This window comes from Triplophysa dalaica, chromosome 12 (genome assembly GCF_015846415.1).
Source record: "Triplophysa dalaica isolate WHDGS20190420 chromosome 12, ASM1584641v1, whole genome shotgun sequence".
Classification (NCBI taxonomy): Eukaryota; Metazoa; Chordata; class Actinopteri; order Cypriniformes; family Nemacheilidae; genus Triplophysa; species Triplophysa dalaica.
Window position 1 is genome coordinate 22,236,566 of NC_079553.1, and position 27,866 is coordinate 22,264,431.

The window sequence follows — 27,866 nt, forward strand, 5'->3', positions numbered from 1 at the left end:
CCTTAAAAATTCGTAATTTTTTCCACACTGGATGCCGGTCACATCCGGTGTAGACACTGTGTGAGAGTAGTGATAGATTACCAATAAGATACACAGGTTTTATATTAAGCTTTGTATTTACATCAATTTTACCTCTGCAGATTCCATATGTACACTTCAGATGAGCGCCACCTATGGATGCACTGATATAGGCTAAAACAGATGATTTCATATTGACTCTGATATTCACATATTCTGGAGTCTGGATGGAAGAATTCAATGAGAAACTGAATGTTGATTTTAATAAATATTTTTTGGCCTAATATAATTACACTGGGTTCACACTTAACGTGAATTAAGCGTTTGGCGCTAGTAAAGTACATTCAAAGTCAATGCAAAGTATAGACGCAAACTCATGGCATATGACACGAATCAGGCCGCGCGATTCCCTCGAACGTGTGAAAATGAAGTACTTTTACCTGGAGTAATAAAGAGGGTGGAATATGATTGTTCACGTTTGGTGTGAACCCAGCATAAGTCTTACTTATGAATGTTTTCCACATTTTAGAGTAATCATTCTTCAAAAACTGTAGAATAATAAGTCTTAAACTTAAAATGTATTCTTTATATATATATTTTTGTATTATTTCCGGAGTGTTGAGGTTTGGATAAAAATCGTTTTAGAAAGGCGGGGCATAGAAGAGCTACAATAATGTACGGTATGTGAAAAATAATAACCTTAAGACGTATTAACACATTGTATTACACCAAATACACAAGTCAATAATGTTTATGATCATGTCATATGCATCGTTTAATCTCAGAAAGGATGTTTTAAGATCACAATAGTACAAATTAAATACAAATTAATCTGAAACTAACAAAAGCACTTCTAAAACTATTTCAATCAAAGTAAAAGTGTGAAAGTAAAATTATTTATCAAAAACATATATTTTGTATTGTTTATCAAGTTTAAACTCTAAAATCATTTTTAATTTAGTCGCACCTTGCGTTGTACTTGAGCAGATTTCACCGCGGCACTGCCGTGCGAGTCCCAATCAGGTCCTTGAGTGGCTCATTACATTCTCTGAGCTTTCCTGAGATGCTTTTATCTCATAAATATGTATATAAATGGAGACCTGTGTCTGTCTGCGCAGGGTTTGTTTGATGAATCTGTGAGACACGAGTTTCCGACATCAAGAGGTAAAGAAAATAATGAGATGCTAAATGAAGATCACTGACAGCCGGTCACATGGTGGCCTGACCTCTGCGCCTCTTCACATTGATAACCCAGGACAGGTTGACCCGGTCGGATCCCTGGCCGGCGGATGGTGTGCAGAACCGATCCAGAGAGATTGAGCTTGCAGGCTGTAATCTGGTCAAACGTTAGGAAGACTGAACGGGTCTGATGCCGGATGAGTCTTGTAGAGATTTGTCTTCTAAATATCCCCTCATCCGTGAGAGGAATGAATCTACCTGTGATGTAGTATAAGCAATTCTGAGTTAATACCACAGGGCCAGAACGGTGTCAAACACATTTGTGCTGAGGTCAGAAGAATGAATTTATTTAGAAGAACGACTCTTCTGGCTTTCTGAAGCAAATGCAAACAGATAAGATTCCTAATGTCTGTGTTTATAGTGCAGGCGGTGCCATCTGAATAATGTGATTAGTTCTGTTCTGTAGCAGTGATGTGATTCAACACAGCTAAACTCAAATCAGCCAATCACAGAGTGAATGTAAAGGGTAATTGAAGAGAATTTAAGCTCTCCGAGAAGCACTTTCTTATTACCGTGTCTGATTTGATTGCCCTATTCACACGTTCAGACGCTCGGGCTGAATGTTGGCAGCGCTGGTGGTGGGCGATGACAGATCTGACTGAAGTTTGCAGCGATACGGCCTGTTACTCTCTCTCATTAACACGACTGACGCTTCTCTAGACGTGAGGCAACACCTCGCTGCTCACCTGAGAGTGTTACGCTAACATCAAAACAAAGATCTATAGAGATCTTTTTGTCACGTGTAAGTTTAGAAAGAGATGTCTGTAAGAAGCTTAGATGAGATGCCTGATGAAAAATTTGTAATAAACTTTTACATGTCCAACTCATTTTTTTTACGTTTTGAACAAAATAGTAGTAGTGTGCTAAAATGTATTGGCTTATCACAGCGATGATAAAACTGTATGATGACGACAATGCTGAAATGATTTTTGTCATGTTCAGATATACTCAGACTCTCCCCCTCTGTTAAAACACTTAGTGTATGGTCTCTTTTTTTCTGCCCGGTGGTTCTAGTGCAGAATATACTGAGACAGACGTTATATTACAATTAAACATTACACAAAACTATAACCAGCTCAGGATGTTTAGAGAGATCCATGCACTTCTTCTGTGTTTTGTGAGGAAGTACAAATAATCTTGTCTCAACAGAGCCATCTGTTAAATAGAGAAGATCTTTGGTTTTGTTTTTCCTTCTTTGTTCCTCCCGTCCCTCTGCCGGCATCTCTCCTCAAGTGATGCTTGTCTCTCTGGAAGCTGTGTTGAGGAAATCTGCCTAAATATACCACTAACTAAGCAACTGTCGCCAACCATCTCATGCTTTTCATTGAAATCTCCAGTTAATTCCTAAAGGATGTTCTGTAAAGTTTAAGCTTTGCAAATGATTCCTCAGACCTGAAATACTCAAATTCACTTACTCTGTCTCCTAGAATTAGTAGCAGAGATACAGGCGCTTATTTGTATGGGCAAGCCTGACATCAGTCTGAATTTGACAACATCACTGCTCATTTAAGCGTAGTGTAAATGATACTTCACAGAAAGAGACGCAATGATTATGAGGGCGGATACTGAGCGTGTTTCTTCAGTCTCCGGGAGGCATTTGAAGTGCCGCAGAAAAAGAATCAAATTTATAGTGTTCTTCAACTCCTGAAGTGTTGAAGAGATTCGTGATACGTGTTCATGCTTACAGAGATTACGTTCAGATGATAAAGTTGATAAATCTGTATGTGTGTGTCCTGTAAAGATGTCACGCTTCACATGTTGTTTCTCACATATTGTTTTTGTGACAGGTTTGATGTTTTTACATCACTTACACTATTTACTCTTTATAGTTATAGTTTTTGTAATTAATTAGTTTATTTCAAGTTTATGAAATATGGAATATTGTATACACAATAATAGTGATGCTTTAAGAGACATGACAAAATGGATGACAAATGCTATTGGGAATATTCATCAATTTGCTGTATACTGCCTTATTTAATTCATTATTTTATTTTATCATTTTATTTTAATTATTTATTTTATGGTATACATTTAATATTTGCGTAAATCAGCATTTAAGAATATTTCCATAATTTATATAAAAGTTTTAAACATATTTTTTTATTTGATGATTAAAATTCATCATTATTTATCTTTCTTAATGGATATGTCACAATAATAAAAGTGTATTTTATTTTGGAGTGAAATGTGACCTTGACATGTGTCGATCATTTAAACAAAAAAAAGCAGTCAATAACTTCACAATCTTTTTTTGAAGTGTAATTTAACTTTGTTACTAAAGGCTGTTCTCAAAATTCATTATTTCTTCCCCAAACTAATCTTTCTTAAGTACTAAAGTTTAACAACTGACTGCGCAACCGCAAAGACAGTAAATAACAGCACAGGCGTAAGGCCCAAGGCTAGATACAAATCACATCTTGTTGTAGTGTTTCCTTCCAGACTTCTGTTAATTCCTTAGCACTTCAATTAGTCTTCCAGATTGCATTTTAATGAATATCAATTTGATCTTGATGAAGTTGAATTTGATTTTCGATTGTCTTCATTTCAGCAGAATCCCTCTGCATCTGAGCTCTGAACACATCAATTCAAGCTTTGGATTTGTTCCTTTGTGAATTAAGTAACATGTTAAAGAAGAATCCAGAGCACATGCGTTCCTTTAGGATGTTCTAATAAATATGCAGAAAAATGTGGTCATTTCACAAGGTCATGTTCAGATGTGTTTTATGCCTTAATGTACATTTGGACTAGATTTATGCCTTTTAAGGATCAATCTATTAATAATTCATGTTACGGTCAGATAGGTAATTTCCTGTAGTTGTGGGATTGTGTGATGGATGAAGGTGAGCTGAGAGAAAAAGATATCATAGCTTTCTTGTAGCTCAGTGGTAAGAGCATTGCGTTAACAATGCAAGGTTGTGGGTTCGATCCCAGGGGATTGCAAATACATATGTATAAATGTATAGGATAATGCAATGTAAGGTGCTTTGGATAAATGCGTCTGCCAAATGCATAAATGTAATGTAAATGTAGATATAATGGTCAAAAGGCTGCCGAAGGGCCGAATGTAAGAGAGAATTTCTTTTTAAGAATATGTTACTTTTGATACTTAATATTATACAATTTCTCATTCTCACCTGGAATAATGCAAAAAAGCACACAAATGATACACATTGAGCATTATGTTCTCGCTCTATACAGTGAATATACTGGCTTTGTTTTTCAGTAAATGCAGTAATGAAGTGTTTGGAAGATGGATTTCTCTGATTGATTTCTCTGTTGTATGTGATTTTTCACTGCCCAAATGCAGGGATATAATCAAATATAAGGTAGAAAACTGTGTCAGGAATAGCTGTAAATTTGATTTGCAGATAGATAATCCTTCATCTTGTTCGTGATGTGACTTATCGTGCACTACAAACACACACTGTTCGAGATAGGAAAAAGATTTCATGTCCATTTTGAATGTTGGTTTTTGTATTAGCAGTACAAATGATATGATTATTAGATATAAGAAAGCTTTGTCATAGCAATAACATGAGACAATTATGCATTAGGATCAGACAGATAGTTGGTGAACGCCATGTTATAATCACTACATAAATGTAATTAGTGATCAGGGGCCTTATTTTAACGATCTAAGCACATGTTCTTAAGCGCATGGCACAGGTGGACTCAGGGCGTGTCCGAATCCACTTTTGCTAGTTAAAAGACGGGAAAACGGTCAGCGACCGGGCGCTTGGTTTAAACGGGTTATCCTGATTCTCTTAATAAGTAATGGGTGTTTTTTGGGCGTAACATGCCGTTATCATTCAGAGTGTCATCTCTCTTTCCCTTTAAGAGCCAGTTGTGCTCGTGTCATGGTGGATTCGCTATTTACACGGGAGAATTTGCGAGAGCAATGTCTCCAGAGAGAAAACACATCTGCTCATGCGTGAGGTTAAAGCGCTCAAGCAGAACATCCAGATTTTACCTTTATGTACACAATAGTAATCTTTTACATTGTACTCCGTTATTTTTTATATTTGGCATGTTTGTGTGCTGCTGCACTTCCATCTGTCTAATTAGTAAAGTTAAAGTTTTTAGACCATCACGCCCGTGGATGCACAAATGGGAGGTGCACTTTTTTAAAGACCTACTGTACAAGAAATATGTCAACAAATGTATGGTTACCTACAGTTGACCCCAACAAAACAGGATGCACAGTTAAATTATTTATCATACTTTTTCTGAATTTCCAGAGTTTAGTTATAGAAATGTTGTAATATTTCCTAGAAGAAAAGGACTTTGAAGCAGGAATATGAGAAAACAATCAAGCTCATTTAGTAAATAGATCAAAATCCCAAATCATTTGGTATGTGATCTTACTCTCTAAACATGTTAGACATCTTTTCAGTCTTCTAGCTTACAGGAAGGATGTTAAAGGTGTGATGAAGTGGTGTTGTTCATTGTTTTATACTGTTTTATCTTATGACATTTGCATGATTTTTACATTCAAAAATCATCAAACTTAATAATTAATAGACTATTTTCTACCCAGTTCTTGTAATGACAAGGTTTTGCGTATAGTTAGTATAGCCTATAGTTGTATTGCGTTTTATGTGACCCTGGACAACAAAACTTGAAATTGAGATTTTTACATAATCTGAACGCTGAAATACGCTTTCTATTGATGTATGAGTTGTTAGAATATGACAATATCTGGCTGAGATACAACCGTTTAAAACTCAGGAATCTGAGAGTGCAAAAATATAAATACTGAGAAAATTGCCTATGAAGTTGTCAATCTGACGTAATGTGGCAGGCCGTCAACTCACAAAAATGGAACATGATCTTTACTTAATATCCTAATGAGTTTTGGCATAAAAGAAAAATCGATAATTTTTACCCATGCAATGTATTTTTGTCTTTTACTAAAAATGTTCCCGTGCTACTTAAGACTTGTTTTGTGATCCAAGGTCACATATTACAAAAGCTCGGGTTAATATTGTGATTTTAATTCATCACACCTTTAAGCATTTTAAGATGAATCGCTTCGATTTTTTTCTCTCACTTTGGATAAAAGCGTGTACAGTAAGACTTCTCAAAGCCTTTTGACCCTTACACCTTACATTCCAGAGAAAATATATCACTAATGCTTTGGTCTCTGAGGGTTGCAGGTGCAACACAAACACATTCCCCCATCGTCTCTCTTGTAAACCAAACCAGCAGCTCGTCTTTTAAATCTGTCTCGGTTACACTTGACTGCTTACCAGAATGCGAGGTTCACAAAACATAAGGCAGCACATATATGAGCTTAAACCTCGAGGAGCTTTCAGCCCGCTGTATTTTTAGCCCCTGTAATTTCATTCATCACATCGCTGCGTTCCATTTTTGAGCTACCAACAACAGCATCGCTGTGGAATCTCTCCATACGCCTTTCCTGTACACGGCCTGTCATGTGCTCATAAGATTGTGAAATTAAAATGATTATTTAGTGCCATGAGCCGACAGTACAGCCATTACCCATGAGCACACAGCAGGCCAGATGTCCACTGCATATAATAACACAATACACACCTGATTGAAAGCATTCAGCTTTAATGGACTTCAGAACCCAATGCTAATCACCTGCTTTAAAGTGGCACTTATTAAATGATTAGTGCACGTATAAGTGCGTCCAAAATGAACATTTTAAACGAACCCATGTCACTGTATGCTGTTATTTACAAAAGAATATATAACGATATGGTGAATAATTCTATCACTCAGTAATGTCCACTATGCAGGCTGCAGGCTGCTCACGGTTGCTTAGCAACGTTACAACTCCCAGCATCCATATAAAATGTGCACAGATGCTTCAAACGCAGCTCATCCAATCAGAATACAGACTGAACTTTTGTGTTTTATAAACACACACATATAATGCGGATCAACTGTTTTATTTTCGAGTGTAATCTTATTTGTGTCAAGAGTAATCCTTTTCAATCCGTCTTCATTCACAGCGTTCTGCTTTCTGAAAAGCAAAGGCGCTTCTGAGATGCTTCTTTTTCATCTCAATGAATAATGTGGTGGCTTCATTTATTTAAGCTTGAAATGACTTGGGATTCCTATCGTTGCTTTAGAGTGAACCTGAGTGTGCTGTAGAAGAAATGGGTTTTTTCTCTCTGGCTCGGACCCTCTGCTGTCTTTATTCAATAAGTTCAGGCCATGTTGAGGCTCCAGGTGTCTTTAGATGTGGTGAAATTGTGACTGAGGGTCTTGTTGATCAGCACATCAATGAATAGATGGAGAAGGTGATTATCCTCTACATTTTCCTCCTGTAGCTCTCTTATCATCTTCTCTTGAGATTATTCTGCTTTCTTCCTCTGAGAAAGTCAATAAGGACTCTAGTCACAGGATTCTTTGGAGGACTCAAGTGACGGCAATTAAAGTGACACGCTGTAAATCTCTAGGGCCTCTCCACCATATTTACAGCTCTTATCTTCATCTTTTCTCTGTATAGGATTGTATCACAATACATAATAATACACATGAAGATTTCTCAAATTTGTGTAGCACTTTTCGTATTATTTCCTATTGCTTTTTTTTTATTACACTCAATTTGTGTAAATCATGTCTAAATTTTGACATAAATCTACTGTAGTCCTAATGTGGCATGATTTTCACATACGGTATATCATCACCGGTGTATCATTTTATGGAACCTCTTTGGACTCAGTGGCTGTTTCCAACGAAGTGTTTCCTGCGGCGTTTTTTCAAATGTTTTCAACGGAAACGCCAGCATCTCTAACCCCGTTTAAGCCATAAATCTCGTCTTCCACTAAGGTTGAAAATATTTATCATATCGCATCACTCAAGCGAAAATAACAAACATTTCCTGCGACTTATAAAGAGCTTTTGGTGTGAACCAAGCATTAGGGGCGATTCACATTTCACGTCATTTGCGCGCACACATTCGTTAATTTAAATATAGACGCGCAGCATCCGCACTCAAATAGAGGTGCAACTCGATCATGATCCGCATGCAGTGCGACGCTCACGTATTTCTAGACGCGTCGGTGCTGCATTGAGATGAAAATATTTCAACTTTTCAAAATGCCGCACGCGCACCGAAGGGCATGTGATAAGAACCAACCAGCCAATATAGACAAGCTCAGTGAAGACAGCAAACAAAAAAAACGTATTGCAAGGTATTTTTAGTGCGTTTAATCCAAATATGCTTTGTTTATACCTCATCCTCTCAACGGCAATCGTGGCCCATGGTTGCGTAGCGACGACAAACACCAGGAGAGCTCAAACTCCAAGGCGCTTTTCCTTGCGGTTTTAGACGCAAAATGTGAAACGCCTCTTAGTGTCTCTGAGAAAAGTTAGGTCGTGTCATTCCTAGTCCTCCTGGATGTTCATGTTAATATGTAACTGTTAAGTTTATATATAATTATTCATTTTTGCCCTCTATAGGTGCAAACAATCTCGTAGTACTAGCGTGACCTTCCAGCATACAGCCTGAAGAAGCATGTTTTTCACATTTTCTTATCCATTATCATTAGTAATGTAACTCAGAGGGGTGACCATGACAACTGAGATTAGTGTCTTAATGCTGTTTCTGTTCTGCAGAATGGAGAAGCGTCTGTGTTTGAGGTGAACATTCGTTACGTCGGTGGTCTTCTGTCGGCGTTCTACCTGACCGGAGATGAGGTAAGATTCAATTTCACCCGTTCCCTTCACTGCTCCTCGGATTGAACTCATTTGATCCCTTGAAGACACTGTGGCATTACAGAGAGTGTGACCACAATATGTTTTAGACTAAAAGCATCGGATTTGACTGGAGAATGATGTAAAGGCAATCCATAAACACAGACGTGTTTTTCAGTTTAATGGACATTGATTTTGAGTCAGAATTTGTCCAAAGAATGACAGATGTTGGTTTTCTGGCCATTTTCGTAAAAATTGTGTATTATTAGATGTATTGTCTTTATCTGTAGGTCTGTGTTAGATTGTGTCAGAAGTGTTAGAAGTACACATATACTGTATATGCACTCCTGGTCAAAAGTGTAGGGTCACTTGCTCATTCTTTAATTATATATTTTTTGGAAAACACACATTTTATTTATATATTTTAGAATAATTGTAAACCTATCAAAACCATAGAATAATAATAATAATAATTTGTTACATTTATATATCGCTTTTCTGGACACTCAAAGCGCATTACATGGAAGGGCGGAATCTCCTCAACCACCACCAATAACATTAAAACATAACAGAATAACATTGTTGGATTTATATCGGGACTAAGAAAATCTAAAATAATTGAACTCTGATATATTTTAGCATCTTGGCCTTTATCATCCAGGTTCTCAACCTGGGAAACGTCTTAGACAGTATTGAAGGAATTCCCATCTATGTTGGACTCTTCTTGGCTGCTTTTTATGTGTCATTTATTCATTTTTTAATCCATTTCAAAAACTGTTTTTTTAAATAAAAATGTAGTTTTTATTTATAAAAGAAATTAAATCTTGTCACAATTATAGTTTTGTCTACAAAGATAATTTCAAACACTGAAATAAACACCTTCAGATCAAATGATTTTTAAGATCACTAGAAACACTGGTAACACTTCAGTATAGGGACCAATTCTCACTATTAACTAGTTGTTATTAGATGCCTATTTTAAGCATATTGGCTGTTTATTAGTACTTATAAAGCACATGTTCAACATGACCTGGTTCTACATCCCTAATCCTACCCAATACATAAACCTAACAACTGTTGTTAAATGTTGTTATTTCTGAGACAACGTTTCATTGTTTTTGTTTAGTTTAAGTTCTCCAATCACTTTTAGGCCAATTTGAGGAAAGTTTAAGTTTAACCCTAATAACCTTGGTATACTGTACATTATTTTAGTGAACGTTGACTTGTTTCATGATGTAGAAATGTGGTTAAGATGGAAGCGTACAGTTAAATAGATGTGCAAGAACAAACGTCAGTTGGTGTCAAATAATGAAGTCAAATTAGAGCTCAGAGATCATGTTAAAGATAATCTGTTTGTATAAGCAGAATGTGAGCTGCTGACTGTCTAGATCAGTGGTTCTTTACAGGGGGGCCGGGGACCACAGGGGGGCCCAGCTGATTTCCAAGGGGGCCTCAAGATGACCAATGTTTTTAAAATGAGACAAAATGAGCATTAAAATAAAGATACTGTATATAAGGCATATCCTCGGTCTCATTGGCATCACTTCAAAGTGTCATCAATTAATGTTGACTACACACATTGCATATTGAAATGATAAAAAATACAGTTAAATACATAGTTAAGGCAGGTGTCATAATCCCCACTACAATAAAATAAGTTAAAATCATGCTTGAAAGGGGTCAGAAATGTATATAAGGTAGGTCAAATATATGTTATACATAAATATGAACTTTAAATGAGAATAAAGAATATGAGCTTTCCTGTTGCTGAATGGTTAGAGCATAGCATTGCCAAGGTCATGGGTTTGATCCCAAGGATTGTACATACTCAGATACAAATGTATAGTGTTATGCAATGCAAATCGCTTTGGATAAAAACGTCTGTCAAATGCATGAATGTAAATGAACTATATTAATGTATTTATTAATTATATTGTTTGAAATAGATCTAAATTACAATAATATACTGGTTAATAATCACATCTATGCATGTCTGAATATGATCTAAAGATGTGACGATGTGCAGGGTGAGGATAATGTATAAACACGTCAGGTTTAGTCAATAAAAAAGCTCAGCAAAGGAGAAACACCTGTGTATCCTCGCTCATGACTCCTCAGAATGCCTCCTCTCGCCTCCTCCCGGTCCAATTGGAGAATGAGATGTCCTTAAAGATGGTCATAGGATGGAGGAGCGAGGAAACGAGGAGGCATATTGAGAAGCACACTTGGAGTCAGAAAGGTTGAGAACTCTTGATCTAGATGCAATGTAAACCACATCACAAGTGTGTGAGTGTCTGTTCTTGTGTGTTGTGTTTTCTGCAGCCATAGTTTACTGTACATCAGGACTATGATGTGTTTTATCTCCCTTCCACATTATAGTGCATTTCAGGTATACTGTGTATTATTCCGATATTGTTACCACATGAGCTACTGTACTCTGTCTCCCTCAAGACACATGACATAGACGACACAGCTGTCACTATTAAGGGTGTTAGATGTTGTTGACTGTGAAGCACTAAATTGAGTCAACCTGTGAAAAGTGAAGCTTCAGCTGAGCGTCTCAACTTGAGTTTTATTGAGTAGAGAGCACAACAGCAGACCTCTGGAGATCATAACCCATTTCCTAGCATGAGCTCTTAGGATTTACAACAAGGAAGTCTAGATGTCTTCTATATAATAAATGAATGAAGTGTTATTCGGTCCCTACTGGTCTGGCGGCTCAGTAAAAGGGACCCAAAAATCATCAACCTAGCCCTTTCTGCCGCTCAGGTTTCATGCACATTTATGAGATGTTGTCTAGCGTTGCAAGCACATGCTTCAAGTTCATACACTTCAAGTGTATTTTCAAGTGTGCATCATGTAGTATACTAGTAGTATACTTGTAATTTCAATACGCTTTATTTGAGGGCTAAACTGGTTCACTTTTAGTATACATGAAGTAGTTAGCTTCAACAAAGAGTTTACAACAAGTTGTTTTATTTGTACCTGGAACTGTTCTACAAGCCTTATATGTGTTCTGATAGTTAGCTAGTTCAATACTTATCGTACATTTTTTGCAGTTGCCCTCATGTGTTTCTCCTGGTGTGTTCTGAAATCCTGTGAAACCGACGGGTTCTGAGGTGTCCGGAGAGCTGCAGAAATAACCCAAACACACACCCCTGAATATCGCTCCAGAACCCAAGATCACAGTTCCTTTCAACACTGTTTGTTTGCCTCCATCAATCGTAAGAACTCGTGCGCCGTCCACCTGCAATACCGTGAAACATTGGGCTCGTAAAACCGTTATATCAAAAGCCTATTGGTCTGTTTCTCAGAAGAACTGCTTTTCAGATAGCGACTCCTCTTTTTCATTCCATCATCCAGAGCGCCTGCAGGATTCCTCTTTGTATGAATGTTTTATTAGCGCCGCTACAGCGATCATATCAAACCTTTCAGGACGTACGGATGACCTGAATAAACATCAGACGCGGAGATTCTCCTGCGGCTCAAGTTATTCGCTGTATTATTGATGGGGTGATTCAATTCACATGCTGCTGTACTGTACAAGCATTGTGTGATTTAGCATCGTCTTTACGCTCTTTCCATGTTGTATTTACAGAAGCGTCATGGGCTCGTACGGATTTTCCCTGTGGGTTTCTGCGTTTCTATCTGTTAGTTAAGTGGAGGAACGAGTAATGTGTGACGAGTAAAATCTATGAACCACTTGCATCACCAAAAGGAATTGAAAGAATGTGCCTCTTGCCATTAGTGGAGCCAATGTTTACGTTTTATGCATTTGGCACTTTTTATCTAAAACCACTCACAGTAAATTCAAGATATACATTATTTTGATGAGTTTTCGTGTGTGTCAGATTAAAACCTTCGCGATTTTAACACAATTTAACACTTTTAACAATTTCCATTGTTTGCTCAACCTGTTACTCACCTGACTGTTAACAGTTTATCTGTTTTATTCTTTATAAAGTCACTTTTATTCAGAAAAAGATGGATGTAGATGAGTGTAATAGCAGCAGAGTCCTGCTGTGTGCCGCGCGTGTGGCTTTGCTCAGGAGCTCAATATAATCCTTTTGTGTCAAATCAAGATGGAGTCATATCTGAAGAGAACTTCTGACGGTTCTCAAGACGAGTGACTCTTGATTTCTTACCTGACGGGTGGAAGAGGATATCAAATTAAACCATCAATCCATTGTATAGAAACGCCCAGAATCGTGCTTTAATGTTATTCCGATTTTTTTTTCAGGTCAAATTCAGATGTAGATCCTGATGCGCAAACTAAATTCTCTAAGGGTGCTGATATGGTATAGCATTGGGTTAGCAACACAACCATCCCAAGGAACACACATACTGATGAAAAGTGTACCGATCGATTGCATCCCAAGTCACTTTGGATAAAACCATCTGCCACATTTATCAATGTAAATGTGAAAACCATCTTTCCATCATCTGGGCCCAGAAACGTCTATTTCATGATGTGTTGTGTGTTTGACAATATACTATCCATAAACTAGTAAAATGAAAATTCAGTCTTCATTTACTCGCCCGCAGATTTTTTTAAACCTGTATACAATTCTTAGTTCTGATGAACACAAAGAAAGATGTTTGGAAGAATGTCAGTAACCAAACCGATCTCATCACCAATTTTCTGCCGTAGTAGGGAAAATAAACACTATAGTAGTCAATGGGGTTGAGATCTGTTTGGTTACTGAAATTCTTACAAATATCTTACTTCAAGTTTATCAGTACTAAAAATGTATGAAGGTTTGCAACAATCCGAGGGCGGGTAAATGATGACAGAATTTTCATTTTTTGTCGAACTGTCCCTTTAAGGATTTTTTTAGAAACAGAAAATAGGGGTAAAAAAACAAGTCTGTAAACTGAAGGAATGCTGGGATTAGTGCAGACACACAGCGTGTCATGACCAGAGGTTTTTGGAGTCTGAAGACCTTCGTCCGTGCTAGAAATGCTGTTTATAGTCAGAAGGCCGTAACTTTTAACAATGAGAACACTATTGATTCTAGAAGCCTGCGCTCAAATCAATGCTTTCCTGAACACACTGAGTTTGATGTTGATTTGTGGTCCTGAGAGAAGACGTGTCAGACGGTCATCACCACTCATAAAACTCATGACGGGTTATGAGTTCTGCTCTATATGCTTGTCCTCTCTCGAACCTTCAGCTTGATTCTGTTGTCTGCAAAAATATATAGATATAATTAAAAAAATGATTTAAATTATGTCAAACATTCCCTTCTACACATTTTTTTATGAAATAAAATGCTGTTTTCGTGGTAACACTTTACAATAAGATTGGTAAATGCATTAGCTAACATTAGCTAACAATGAACAATTTAGTTTTTCAGCATTTAATAATCCTTGTTAATGTAAGTTTATGTCAATACAATTATTCATGTTAGTTCATGGTGCTAATATTACTAATGTTAACATACACAAGCTTTGATTTAAATATGTTTTATTAATGCTGAAATTAACATAAACTAAGATTAATAAATGCTGTAGAAATATTATCAGTGTTAACAAATAACACCTTATTGTAAAGTGTTACCGTTGTCATTTATGAGATGATATAGAAAAAGCCGAAATAGACTTTTTAAACTCCTCCCCCATGATGTCTTTTCTGAAATGTCCACATTTTCCAACAGATTTTAGGTCCTGCCCTTGTATTTTACTTATTCAATATTTGTGGTAATACATCAGATTATAGAATTGTAATGAGCTATAAATGTTTTATGTTTTTGACTTCATTGGTTATATACAGTAAATTGATATTGTAATTGTTGTTGAGAGTGTAAAGTGTGGAAAATGAATAACAGCAGCCGGTGGGAACTCATATTTTCCCAGTAAAATCAAAGCAGGTGTTGAGACAACAGATGCCCGAATGTTACTCGATCATATCCGACTACAAAGTGCCTGTTATCAGTGGAGCCATTAAGAGAGAGAGTTGCGTCAACTCCGTTGATTCCAATTGAACAGTTCAGAAGCAAGGTCGGTTCATGGAGGCTCTCAAGTTACTAGTTACGCATGAAGCTGCGGATAAACAGACCAATTGAGGTAAACGTTTAACCCATTTAATGACATGGGTCATTTAATGAATAAAAAAATGAAAGAAATAAAGCATTTCAAGTGAAAACACAGCTTCCTGGAACTAAACTCAGCAAAAAAAGAAACTTCAGGACTGTGTATTTCAACAATAATGTTGTAAAAATCCAAATAACTTTAGAGATCTTCAAATTAAAGGGTTTAAACAATGTTTTCCATGCATGTTCAATTAACCATAATCAATGAATTAACATACACCTGTGGAATGGTCGTTAAGACCTTAACAGCTTACAGAGAGTAGGCATTTAAGGTCACAGTTCTAAAAACGCAGGACACTAAAGAGACTTGTCTACCGACTGTGAAAAACACCCAAAGAAAGATGCCCAGGGTCCCTGCTCATCTGCGTGAACGTGCATTAGGCATGCTGCAGGGAGGCATGAGGACTGCTGATGTGGCTAGGGCAATAAATTGCCATGTCCGCACTGTGAGACGCCTAAGACAGCGCTACAGGGAGACAGGAAGGACACAACAACTGCCCAAGTCACACCAGGAACACACAACCCCTCCATCAGTGCTCAGACTGTCCGCAATAGGCTGAGAGAGGCTGGACTGAGGGCTTGTAGGCCTGTTGTAAGGCAGGTCCTTACAAGACATCACCAGCAACAACGCTGCCTATGGGCACAAACCTACCTTCGCTGGACCAGACAGGAGTGGCAAAAAGTGCTCTTCACTGATGAGTCACGGTTTTGTCTCACCAGGGGTGATGGACGGATTCGTGTTTATCGTCGAAGGAATGAGCGTTACACCGAGGCCTGTACCCTGGAGCGGGATCGATTTGGAGGTGGGGGGTCCGTCATGGTTTGGGACGGTATATCACATCACCATCGGACTGAGCTTGTTGTCATTGCAGGCAATCTCAATGCCTTGCGGTACATGGAAGACATCCTCCTCCCTCATGTGGTACCCTTTATGCATGCTCATCCAGACATGATCCTCCAGCAGGACAATGCCACCAGCCATACTGCTCGTTCTGTGCGTGAGTTTCTGCATGACAGCCATGTCAGTGTTCTGCCATGGCCAGAGAAGAGCCCGGATCTCAATCCCATTGAGCACGTCTGGGACCTGTTGGATCGCAGGGTGAGGGCTAGGGCCATTCCCCCCAGAAATGTCCAGGAACTTGCAAGTGCCTTGGTGGAAGAGTGGGGTAACATCTCATAGCAAGAACTGACAAATCTGGTCCAATCCATGAGGAGGAGATGCACTGCAGTACTTCAAGCAGCAGATACTGACTGGTACTTTTGATTTTGAGCCATTCAGGGACACATTATTCTATTTCTGTTAGTCACATGTCTGTGAAACATTTTTAGTTTATGTCTTATGGTGTTGACTCTTTTAGTGTTCATATTTACACATATTAAGTTTACTGAAAGTAAAAACAGTTGAAAGTCAGAGGACGTTTCTTTTTTTGCTGAGTTTATATGAAGGCTCCGTGAATCACGTGACATGCAAACATTTTGAACTTCCATTGGCACAACTCTCTCTCTCAACAGCCAGAGAGATAAATGCGAGCAAGAATGTGATTTTTTTTTGATCGTACAGTGTTTTCATCGGCAGGAGGAAAGGTCAGTGATTCTTCAGTGGGCGTCCAGAATACGTTTATTTTTTTATTTATAATATTGACTTTTGATTCCAGATTTGACAAATCTGAGCTCAGTTTGACACATTGTTAACATCTCCTCTCAAACTCAAATGACAGACACATTTGTGACATTTCTGACTCTTATTCTCAAGAGGAATATCTGAGACGCAGACGAGACTAATCAAAAGTTTCAATTTACTCTCCATTTAATCTCATTCATGTCCAGGAGAAATCATTTAGAAATGAAATCCGTGATTTTTCTTATGCCCTTTTCCTTATGTAAGGTTCTGGCAGCGGTTCAGCTCTGCAATAAACTCACCAACAAGTTAAACACGACAGACAAACGGTTGCCATGTTTATTGGCACCTGTGAGAGTAGTTTACACATCTAGTTTAAACCATCTTGGGTCCTTCTCATTAGATGAGTTGCCGGTAATAAACTCAAAGGCCATGCAGCGACCGCATCCTCGTAAAAATAGCCGGCTAATATTTCAATAACACGCCGGGGAAAATTCAACATATTCTTCTCCAACTTTCATGTGCTGCTCATTTTAAAGTCTTCTTTTCTCGCGTCCCATTTCTTCTGATTAATGTTCCGGCGTCACTCAGCGGCTTTCATAAACCACCGGCGAATTGCTCTCTCCTTCTCATTTAAGAATGTAATTGAGTGCGTGTGTTTTCTCTTCTATGTGAAGCTGCGACGGCTTTTAATTAAGCACATAAAAGCCTGGCATTAATTGCCAGAGAGGTTACAAGGTTGCTATGCTGCAATCAATTATGCGATAAATAATAACGTACATTTGCTTCCCCATCGGAATGACACAAAATGACTTACATCTTGCTCTTTCACTCCAGAATGAGGCTTGTCTTGTAAAGGTAAATGAGTGAATTATTAGCCGTATACAGTTATTCTGTTTATACCGTCATTTTCTTGTGTTTGATAAACAGAAAAATCAGCCGGCTAACACAATTAGCTAATGCTTTGTCCTTTTACTGGCCAGTGGTCATATAACCGTGTTTCCAAATGCTCCCCGATGATTTGGTGTTCAGCGGGGATAAATGAGCCGCTTCAGCAGCCGGGCTGTAAATATCTGCGGTCGACTGTAATGTATGGTTATGACTTTGGCATGGCCGGGGTTTATGGTTGTGTTGGGTATTAGGGGGTTTGCGGAGGGACAATCCTCCAGCTATGGATCTTAACATTCTGTAATTGACGGGGCTGGAGAGGAACAGCACGGGCGTACGGGGGTCAATTAAAGCTACCCAGAATCTCTCCTCATCAGTTCTCTTACTGTCGAGACTGCCGTTGTTAAATACCACAGCCTAGTCTCCGGACATCATTCAATAAAACAGAAGTTTGGGGGAAATTAAAGAGAAAAATTATGAGAAAAAATGTGGATATATTTTAGCAAATTATTTGTTCCTTAAAGGGATACTTCCCCCAAAAATAAAAAGTCTGTCATCGTTTACTTACGTTGAGTTGTTCCAAATCGGTATAAATGTTTGTTCTGATGAACTCAAGAGAAAGATATTTTAAAGAATGCTTATAACCAAACAGATCTCGACCCCATAGTAAGAAAAAATGACAATGGTATTCAATGTTGCCCCAGAACTCTTTGCTGTCCTACATTCTTCAAAATATCTTCTTTTGTGTACAACAAAACAAAAAAATTATAAAGTGATTTGTCCTACTGTGGGAGTCAATGGGGTCGAGATCTGTCTGGTTATAAGCATTCTTCCAAATATCTTTCTCTATGTTCATCAGACATTAATACAGTTTTGGAACAACTCAAAGGTGAGTAAAGGATGACAGTTTTTTCATTTTTAGGTGAACTTTGTTAATCTGAAATCTAAAGAAACAGTACAGTGTGGCCGATCTGTCTGATATTGTGCGTTGTGTAGCTTCTTAAAACACAAACATTAGGCCTGGCTGGAAGACGTTTTGGATTATTCTGCGCAAGGAACCAGATTAGATATATCCTAAAATGATCACTAAGTCACTTTTGTTTTTTTCCGTATGAAAATGTACATTTTAAGCGATCAGTGATTTATTAAAAATATTTTCTGTGTTTTATTAAACATAATTTTTTGCAATTGTCCCTCATGCACCGTACACCCTTTCAGTGTTGATGGTTTTGATCATAAACTTAAGTTATTGAAAATCGTTAACGCTCAACTAGTCAACTCTGTCCTCACATCCTCATGGAGTGCTGATCGTGCTTTATGGCTACGTTAAATTTATGTACGCTTCTGGATTTATAGATGCGCAGACTGCCGAGCTCAGGAACCCTGATGCCAAGACACATCCATAAGCCGTCCTAACAGATGATCTGTGCGACGGTTTGCTTGCCAGACGATTTTCTGATGTATTTAGATTCACTTCGCATTCACGAGTGGAGTCAACAAATATTGAAGTGTTCCTAACAATCATTTGACCTTTGGCAACAAAGTTATCAGAATGAACGTTTCCTTTGGTAAATGCTGTGGAGTGCAGCGCAACGGTATTGTGTTACTATGGCAACCCAGAACTAAGATGCTGGGAAGGGCAGAAAGGCAAAGACAGCAGTGTTTCTGTCTCTATGTTACTGTATCGAGATGAAGGTTTGAGAGATACCAAATGTAAAGAAATAAATGAGTCATCTCATACGGTTTGGAACATCATATATTTATAGCACGTTTATTTTGTTTTTTAATTCAAGTGTTACTTTATTCATATCTGTTTATGGACCGATGTCAGATTCATGATTGATTTATGAATAATCTGATCTTTTGGTTTGCACCCCAAAAAGTCATTGAATGAGAAATATTAATTATTATTTTTTAGATATATTTGTGTAATTATTATTTTAAATAGTATTTTATAGCTTTATATGAAAGATATTTGCGTTCGATTTCCATAAAAATCCCTTTTAAACCCCTTAAGGTTACTGACAAAATCAACTTTTTTTAACATTGTCGATTCGTCCTCCACTTTCTAGTATAAGAATGATGGTGTTACATCAGTCATGTGGTGAAGGGGGATATTTTCCTCGTGAAAAGTTTAGCATAAGGCTGTTTATCCGTTAGATGTCAGATTGATTTGTTTACCTCGGCTGTCGAGTGTTCTTACTGTGCAATCATGTTTTGTAAATGACATTAATCAGGTCAGATGAGAGCGATGGGATGTGATGCGAGTACTGATGATGTATAACACATGACCCGATGTCCCTGCTCAACCTCACATCTGCTTCTCTGTGCGTTCTTCATGTGATGAGGAGTAATGAATGTTGTGTATTTGAATTAATCTCTTTGTGTTGTGGAGGAAGGGTTAAATACAAGGTTTGAGTGTTTTCATTTTTTTCCTGCTTTATTCTCTTACATTAGTCTCTTTCTCTATGTCCTTTAAGGAGATAAATATAGCTCGGTCATTCATGCAATGACCTTTTAACTTTGTCCAGTTTTATTATTAAAAGGAGGTTTGCTATGGTCAGTGTTCCAGAAAGATAATCCCACCGTCTTTTTATACAGTGAGAGAACTACAACAAGAGAGAGATAATTATAATTTATACATACATACATACTTACAGTATATCCATGTAGTGTTTCTGTGTGTTGTGTATGAATCTGAGTGAGTCTCTTAAACTGTTCCCAGCAGGCATTTAATAAATGTGTTTTTTCTCCATCCACCATAATTTGATTGTTTTAATCTCTGGCAGAGATATGAAAGAGTTATTTAAACTGTGCGTGGGAAAACCATTTAAAAGACGCTGGTTAAAAGCATTCAGTGGGTTTTATCTCTTGACTTTACTGTACTGAGCTAGTAGTCAGTGCTCATATCTGGAGTCAATAATGTTATTTTTCTAAAAAACAAATAGATTTTCATGTCTCCATCATATTTGATATATAGACGGTTTCAAGATGAACACCAGTTTAAACCAATAAGAAGCGTTAGGCTCCATTCACATTTCACGTCTGGACTTTACTCTCTCCTGGCATCTGTCGTCGCTAAGCAACCATGGGCCACGATAGGCGTTGAGACAAGGAGGTATAAACAAAAGATGTATGGATTATATGCTCTAAAAACTGCTTCTAGATTAGGTTATGCTGTGATCATCTGTCTCCATTTTCATTGAGATTGTCTATATGGCTGGTTGGTTCCTGTCACATGACCTGCGGTGCACTTGCGCCTTTCTTTAAAAATTTAGATTTTTTCATCTCGACGTGGCGCCGACGCTCCTGAAAAAGAAAGCGCTGCCCCCTATTTCTGCACGGCTGCCGCGCGTCTACATTTAAAATAACGGATATGCGCACAGAAAAATCGGGCCAAACTTGGCTAAACTTGTCTCTCCATTATTTTGAATTTGGACTGCGATACCAAGCTCAACCGCTAGATATCAGTGTACCATACGGTTTCTTTAAATGCGTCCAAACTACAGGACCAAACTGCTTATTTAATAATATATATTTACATTTAGTCATATAGCAGATGCTTTTATCCAAAGCGGCAACTTATATAACTTACAACAAAATTCAACAAATCGGTTATTTAATACAATTATTATTACGTAAAATAATAATACATTTTTTGATTTTTCTGTCATAACGCTGAGCGCTGTACACGGATGTAATAATACAAATTTTTGTAGTTGTTTTAATATTGTCTTAATAACATATATTTTTTAACATTCCCCCCCATCATCCTGTTAGTTTTTGCTTAAAATCACAATCCAGTTCCCCGAGACCCCACACACCTGGAAGTTTTAAAGCTGTGGTTTCTGAAAGAAATGATGTGAATCCTGAAGTGATGTAGGTGCAGTTTCGATGGATGATCGATGGAGCTGTCAATGTCTTTGCAGTTTAATTACTCTTCCTAACAAACTGGATCAAAATCTGCTTTCATCTTTGTGAGGGAAAGTGTAATTACGTGTACTGACATCTCAGCTGACATCTTATATTCCATCAACACCACGGAGCAGAGAGCTCATGGTCAGACGGACGGACGGCCATGATGATGGGCCGCCTGCTGGGCTTTCGACCGTGTCAACTTCAGTGTAAATTTCCACTCGGCTGTAAACACAACATAAGTTACAGTTAAACCCCTAAGTGAACCATCGATCTGTGCTCATCAGTGCGCACTGCCAAGTGTACTGTTGACAAGTGAGCTGGGATCATGAAGTAGGAAACAGTTGATGGTGATTGACAGCAATCACAGTACATACTCAGGGTCAGAATACAGCGTCCAATCAGATCAGAGCCTGACGGCAGCATGGAGACCCTCGTCCCACAGGGGGGAGACTATCAAAAGCATTATTCAGCATCACCTGTCGTGAAATCAAGAAAAATGTGAAGAAACCCCATTTTATGTGTGAAATAAAACCATATTAATGCCAATAACCTAGAAGTTTTTCTAACAAATAAGGTAGAAATAAGCTCTGCAGGATTTGTCAAAGAAGGCAAAGCAGTCGTGTTTTGCAACACGGGAGTACAACAGACGGTCGGGCGACTGACTGAGCATCCCGCTTTAAGATTATCCTGCCATCTGACCCAGAGCTGAGCCGCACTGCAAAATGTCACATTTAAAACACCGGATACGGCAGACCTCACAGCACTAACACTGCCTTCAGCTTTGATTCATTTTCAAGCATAAATCTGTTTCGGATAAGTTTCACCCGCTTACTTGACCTGCGCTCGCATTCACCTCGCTGGTCTCGGCTTTTATTCCGTGCCGCAGAAAGTCATATGGGTACACGTGTCTGTCATCTCAAACATTGTCTTATGCCCATCTGTGTGCTTTCACACATCTCAGGGGGATGATGGGTGATAAGAGTGTAAATCACGCCCCAATGTCACCCCATCTGCTCAAGGTTTTCTGTTCACATTTGTCGATGGGATAGCTTTACCTTATTAACTGTCCATAAAAAAAGAAAATAAAAGATCTCTTTAATATCAGTGAGATTAAATGGAAACGTTTGCTTTAGTCTCAGATATTTCACCTGACAAAAAGATTCTCCATCATTAGAGTTTGAGAAGAGATGTCAACAATGTGTCCAACTGAGCTCAGATTTGTCAAGTCTGAAGTCAATATTATTAGAGATCTCAATATCATTTTTTTAATTTGTACTTGATGTTTTAGAACATTATTTGTTGACCGCCCACCCGTGGTTAAGAATATTTATTTAATTTCTTTAAAGCGAGAAAGATGTCTTTCAGTCATGTGTTTGTTTTTTTTTAAACACATGTGATTGACATTTTTTAGTAAGTAAAGTTCTCCTCATTTGGAGTTTTTCCTGCATGGGAAGAACATGAAATGGGATTTGTGAAATAGCATCAAACTGTGTCATCCATTCATCTATGATAGCGTTGACCTTCTACAGATTCACATAATTGAGTTTTAAGGGTTTTCTTTATTTTCAGCCGTGTGAAAGAAGCGGCGAGCCGTTGGGGGCGCGGGGATGAAACGCTTGTTTATCAGAGGAGCACAGCTTTGCTTTGGCTTAACTGTCTGTCAAAGAATTTAGACAGTAAACTCGTTGAAAGTTGATAGAAATGACACGAATTTCACACACAAACGTCCATCACACAAACAACATTCTTTGAATTATATAAAGACAAGAACAGGACATTTGAAGCAGCAGGGGTGGCACTACCACTAAAATCTTTCAAATTGAAGTGATTTCCTATTGGACTATACAAAGATAGTATCTTTGCTGGAATAAATGTTTTCTATATGAAATTACTTTACTTTTTATATGAAAAAACTTTATGAAAATCGCTTAGTGTATATAAACTGCAATATAATTCAAAACAAGCTGCCATATGGCGGTATAAAGATAGCAATATTTTCGTTGGGTGACTACAACTGCAAGATATATTGAAATGATCCAATTATCAGAAAAGTGCATTTCGCAATGGTTTAAAATGCCTGAATGATTTTATGATTTCAACAGTTTTGAATAGTCAACTTTTTAGGTCTATACAAACAGCAGAGGGGCTGGCGAGACGGCAGGGGTCATGTGTCATGATGCTGGCCGACAGGATCATGACAGCACCATTTCTTGTGTTTGTGTTGGAAGCACATGGCCATTGATTGTGCCTTGTGCTCTCCTGTGTTGCGTTTTAGCCCCGCCCCCCGCTTTCCTTATTCATCATCCCATTATCAGTTCACGCCCTTGTCCTGTTGCCCTTGGTGTCTTTTTGTTGAAGAGCTGTCTGCATCTGGGTTCTGTTCCATGTCAGTTACATGACATCATGTTTTTAAAAGAATGTTGGTTATATTACTTCTACATTTTAATAAAATAAACTTTAATACGTATAATGAATCTTACAAACTTTAAGCCTTATGATAGTGCATATCACGTTATTTAGCATGTTATCACTTATCACAGTTTTTTATAATATGGTTCAGGTACGTCATGAGCAGCTCTAAATTGTAAAAAATCTGTAAAAATAGGACACAATATACTGTATTAGAAGGAATTTTCCATATTATTATTTTTACAGTTGTTTCACTGCATTTAAAATGATGCACTGCGTTGAATTACATTTTAGCCTAAACGGAATTGTCCGTAAAATAAACTGGCAGAACATTACCAGTACATTTTCCTAATTTGTTTTACAGTGTAGTAGTTTGATTTAAAACTAATTGTGACTCAGTCCAGTCATAGATCTGTATAAGTTATACAGTATTTACAGAAAGATCGAGAGAGAGAGAGATTTGCCTTAAGACATCATTAAAGCAGTAGAGGATTCTTCTCTCTACAGACCTGTGACAGAAAACCTCGAGTCTGATGAATCTCTGACAGGTGTCTGATCCTCAGTCTTTAACTCTACTGCTCCTCAATCTCATTAGAGTTCCCACAATCCTCTAGTACCATTAAGTGTGTGCACTGTGAACAAAATGCAAATGTTCTGAATGCATAAAATCCCTGATGACTTCATTTGCAAAAAATACAACAGAGCTCTTGTGCTGGATTTCCAGCGAACCAGTCATAATATCAACCTGATTTCATCAGCTCTTTTTTGCCTCAGTATTCGCTCAAAATCTGATTGAATTGAATGTTCAGAATAATAACTGTTCTCCCAAACTCTGTCAAGACAAAAAAGTTTTCTACTCTTATTTTAGAAAGGAATTCTCTCTAAAAACAATATTGAAACTTTGCATACTTTGTAAAGCACTTCTCATAATATCGCCTCTCTTAAACGAATCACTTTCTTGTTTTCTTCGATCTTGTTGGTTGCGTGTGTGTAGTGTAGTGTAAGCGTATGTGAGTGGTACGAGTGTTTTAAAAGCCTGTTTCTCACTATTTAATAAGTATGCATATAGAGTGAATACATTTTGTATTTAACAGTAACTATAATGAATGCGTGCCATCTGGTTTAAGGATATGGAAAATGTTTAAAATTAAAGAGGAATACAGAATTTAAAGCATATACTGTATGTGGGTCAAAGACGTTTATATTTCCCCATCAAAAGATATTTACAAAAGTGATTTTATGTCCATAGAAAGCACATTAAATGTATGGTTTTTGGAGACTACGTTTTAGAAGAATAAAATGTCAAAATATGGTTGAAACAATTTTACATTGTCATTCAGTGTAACACAATATTTATGTGCAAATTCGAACAAAATGCTTATTCTGACTTGTACATATTAAAATATATAAAATGATAATGGAGCATATTACATTTTACTGAGCTTTAAATGAGTAAAACATTATTATTTACAAATGGGCAAAACCTAGGATAGTGGCAAATAAAAAAATTAAAGTAATTCAATCTTTTAATATGTCATAAATTGATTTTTGTTGTAAATACGCCTGACAAGATTGATATACTGAAAGTCATTTTAGTGGGCATCTCCTGTAAATCAGGGAAGAATGTATGATATACAGTTTTTGCTCTGAAATTGGTTTAAGTAAACTGCTACCCATGACTTTTATCTGAGATATTTTCATCGGTTGACAAATGCTGACATCATTGTGTATTGCAGCAAAATGTGAACTTTCTCAAGTTTAGTCCCCTGACGAGATGTCCTTTTGACAAACTCTTTAATTCTCCTGAAAATAATGCCAGAATCCTAAAGGTCATATAAACAGTTCTTTCTTTGTTTTCATTTTTCAGTGTGATATATGATTTTGACTTTTTCTCGACAGGTTTTGTTAAATCCAGCTGTGATTGATGTGTTCTCTGTATGTCAATCATTGACTCTCTCGTCTGTTAGTTTCAGCACATGCTTCTCCACAGCGGTAATAATTCAGGAAGGAGATTTTACAGCCCTGATGATGTTTTTGGTCTGTGTTATACAGAAGCTCTAAAATCTCAGGACACAGACTAAAATAGCAGCGCCTTATTCTGAGATAACAAGCTGAGAATCCGTCTTTATGTCGCTTTGTGACACATTCACAACATTTAGTTTAATCCTCTTGTTTCGTTTTCAAAACAATGAGGATCTCCACAGCCGAATACTTTATCACAGAGAATAAAGACGTGAGATTTACACGCCGGTGAACAGGCGGCAGAATGATCCCTTTGTTCCTGACACATAAATCAAAGTCAAAGTTTAATGAAAGACACAACATCACTTTCATCTCCATGTCTGCTCAATTCTTTCAAACTAAAAGTATTCACAATGAGAAATCAATGACTGGATGATAGAACACCGTATAGGTCAAGAGGATCTTTTCTTGTTATTTTTATTCAGCATGTTAAGAAGTAATGGTAAATAACAGAATTTACATTGCTTACTTAGAAATCTCCAGAAAAATTCATTGAAAATATATTTACTCTTAAAAAGTAACTAATACAATGCCCTTAAAATGACATTTGATGTGTTTAATGTTGCTGTGTGAGAATGTGAGCAGTCTGCTGGGTTGTAAAGCCGAAAGTGAACGAATAACGAAGGAGTCGACTCTGATTCACGCAAACTAGTCGCCAGTCGCTCTAATTTCAGTTCCAGGTCAGATTTGCATCACTCGGTGTAATGCCCCCCTATGTTCCATTTCCGAAACTGCCCGGGGTGAACCAATCACAGCAGACTAGACCATCTGACCAATCAGATCAGAGTAGGCTGACAGAAAGGAGGGGCTTAGACAACAGATGAATCGCCGAACGAATCATTTGAGGTTCAGTCAAGAAGTGAGGTAACAATAACTGCCTATTATTAGAAAATGAACGTGTTTTTACACCGTGTGTGTATGTAAACTTGTTATTGGACACTTCATAAGCCAAAGTAGGACCTTAAAAAACCACAAAATATTTACTCTTTAACATTGTAATTTAAACTTCCCAAGGAAGTGAACTTGTGCACTAGATAAATATTCATTTGAATCATGTGAGTTTTTTTATTTCAGTCTCTGTGATGTATTTCAAATTCTACTAATATGAAGGTTTTGTGGATTGATATGAAATGTGTTACTTCGGGTTCAAGGTGACGTCTTTACGAAAATTATGCATAAATGGAAAGAGGATGGACTTTTTTTCTTTTTATTATGACGGTCTGATAATTTCTGATCGTGTGTTTGTATTTTTCTTAGCAGTGGGTTTGTATTTTTACTATTGTGTTCTGTTCAGTGTTATTAGGAGCTCTTGTGTTTGTGTGTCTTTGTCTGTTTTTTCTCTCTCCTTACGCACTTCTGTTGAGTAAACCACACACAATCCGCCCAAGCAAAGAGGCTGATGGGTAAAATGTCTTTCATGTGCAGTGTGTGTTGTTGTTGTGTGCGGGGGTTTATCACGTCCTGCACCGTAACCATAAGCAGTCCCATATTGATCTCTTCAGGGAAAATAAGAGCCGTCACCGTTTTACAATTTAGCTTGCAGAGATTTTTGTTGCTTTTTTCCAGAACCACAGTCTGAAAACATCTTCACCGAATGAGACCTCGAATTACAGTCTGCTGGAGAGCATCAGTCAGTGTGCTGTTAAATCAAACTTCAGTCTTCATTTATTCCACTCGTGTGGTTCTAAACCTGTACATGAGTCTTTCTTAAGTGGAACAGAACTGAAGATATTTTGAGAAATGTCTCGGTGGTTTTAATTCTCCTACAATTGACATCAATGAGGTTCAATGTTGTTTGATTATTAAGATTCTTCAAAAAAACTAGATTTTTGTGTTCAGATTACTAGTCGCCACTCTAAAAACACTTTGCTTTTATCTGCTTTCATTTCTCTTAACCCGTACGAGGAACGAGTGAACTTCAAGTTGATTTTCAAGTTTGCAAAAAGATGAGCAATGGTCTGGCATTAAACCTGAGGCCTTTGTTAAAG

At 37.5% G+C, this 27,866-nt stretch overlaps 1 protein-coding gene across 2 annotated transcripts in view; it reads left to right on the forward strand.

Annotated features, from left to right (window-relative positions):
* Window positions 1-27,866, forward strand: part of LOC130432760 (mannosyl-oligosaccharide 1,2-alpha-mannosidase IA) — a 133,747-nt gene that overhangs the window by 87,153 nt on the left and 18,728 nt on the right. For both annotated transcript variants that reach the window (XM_056762256.1, XM_056762257.1), the window contains exon 4: window positions 8,854-8,934. In XM_056762256.1, coding sequence (XP_056618234.1) covers window positions 8,854-8,934 — 81 coding nt within the window. The remainder of the gene's footprint in view (window positions 1-8,853; window positions 8,935-27,866) is intronic.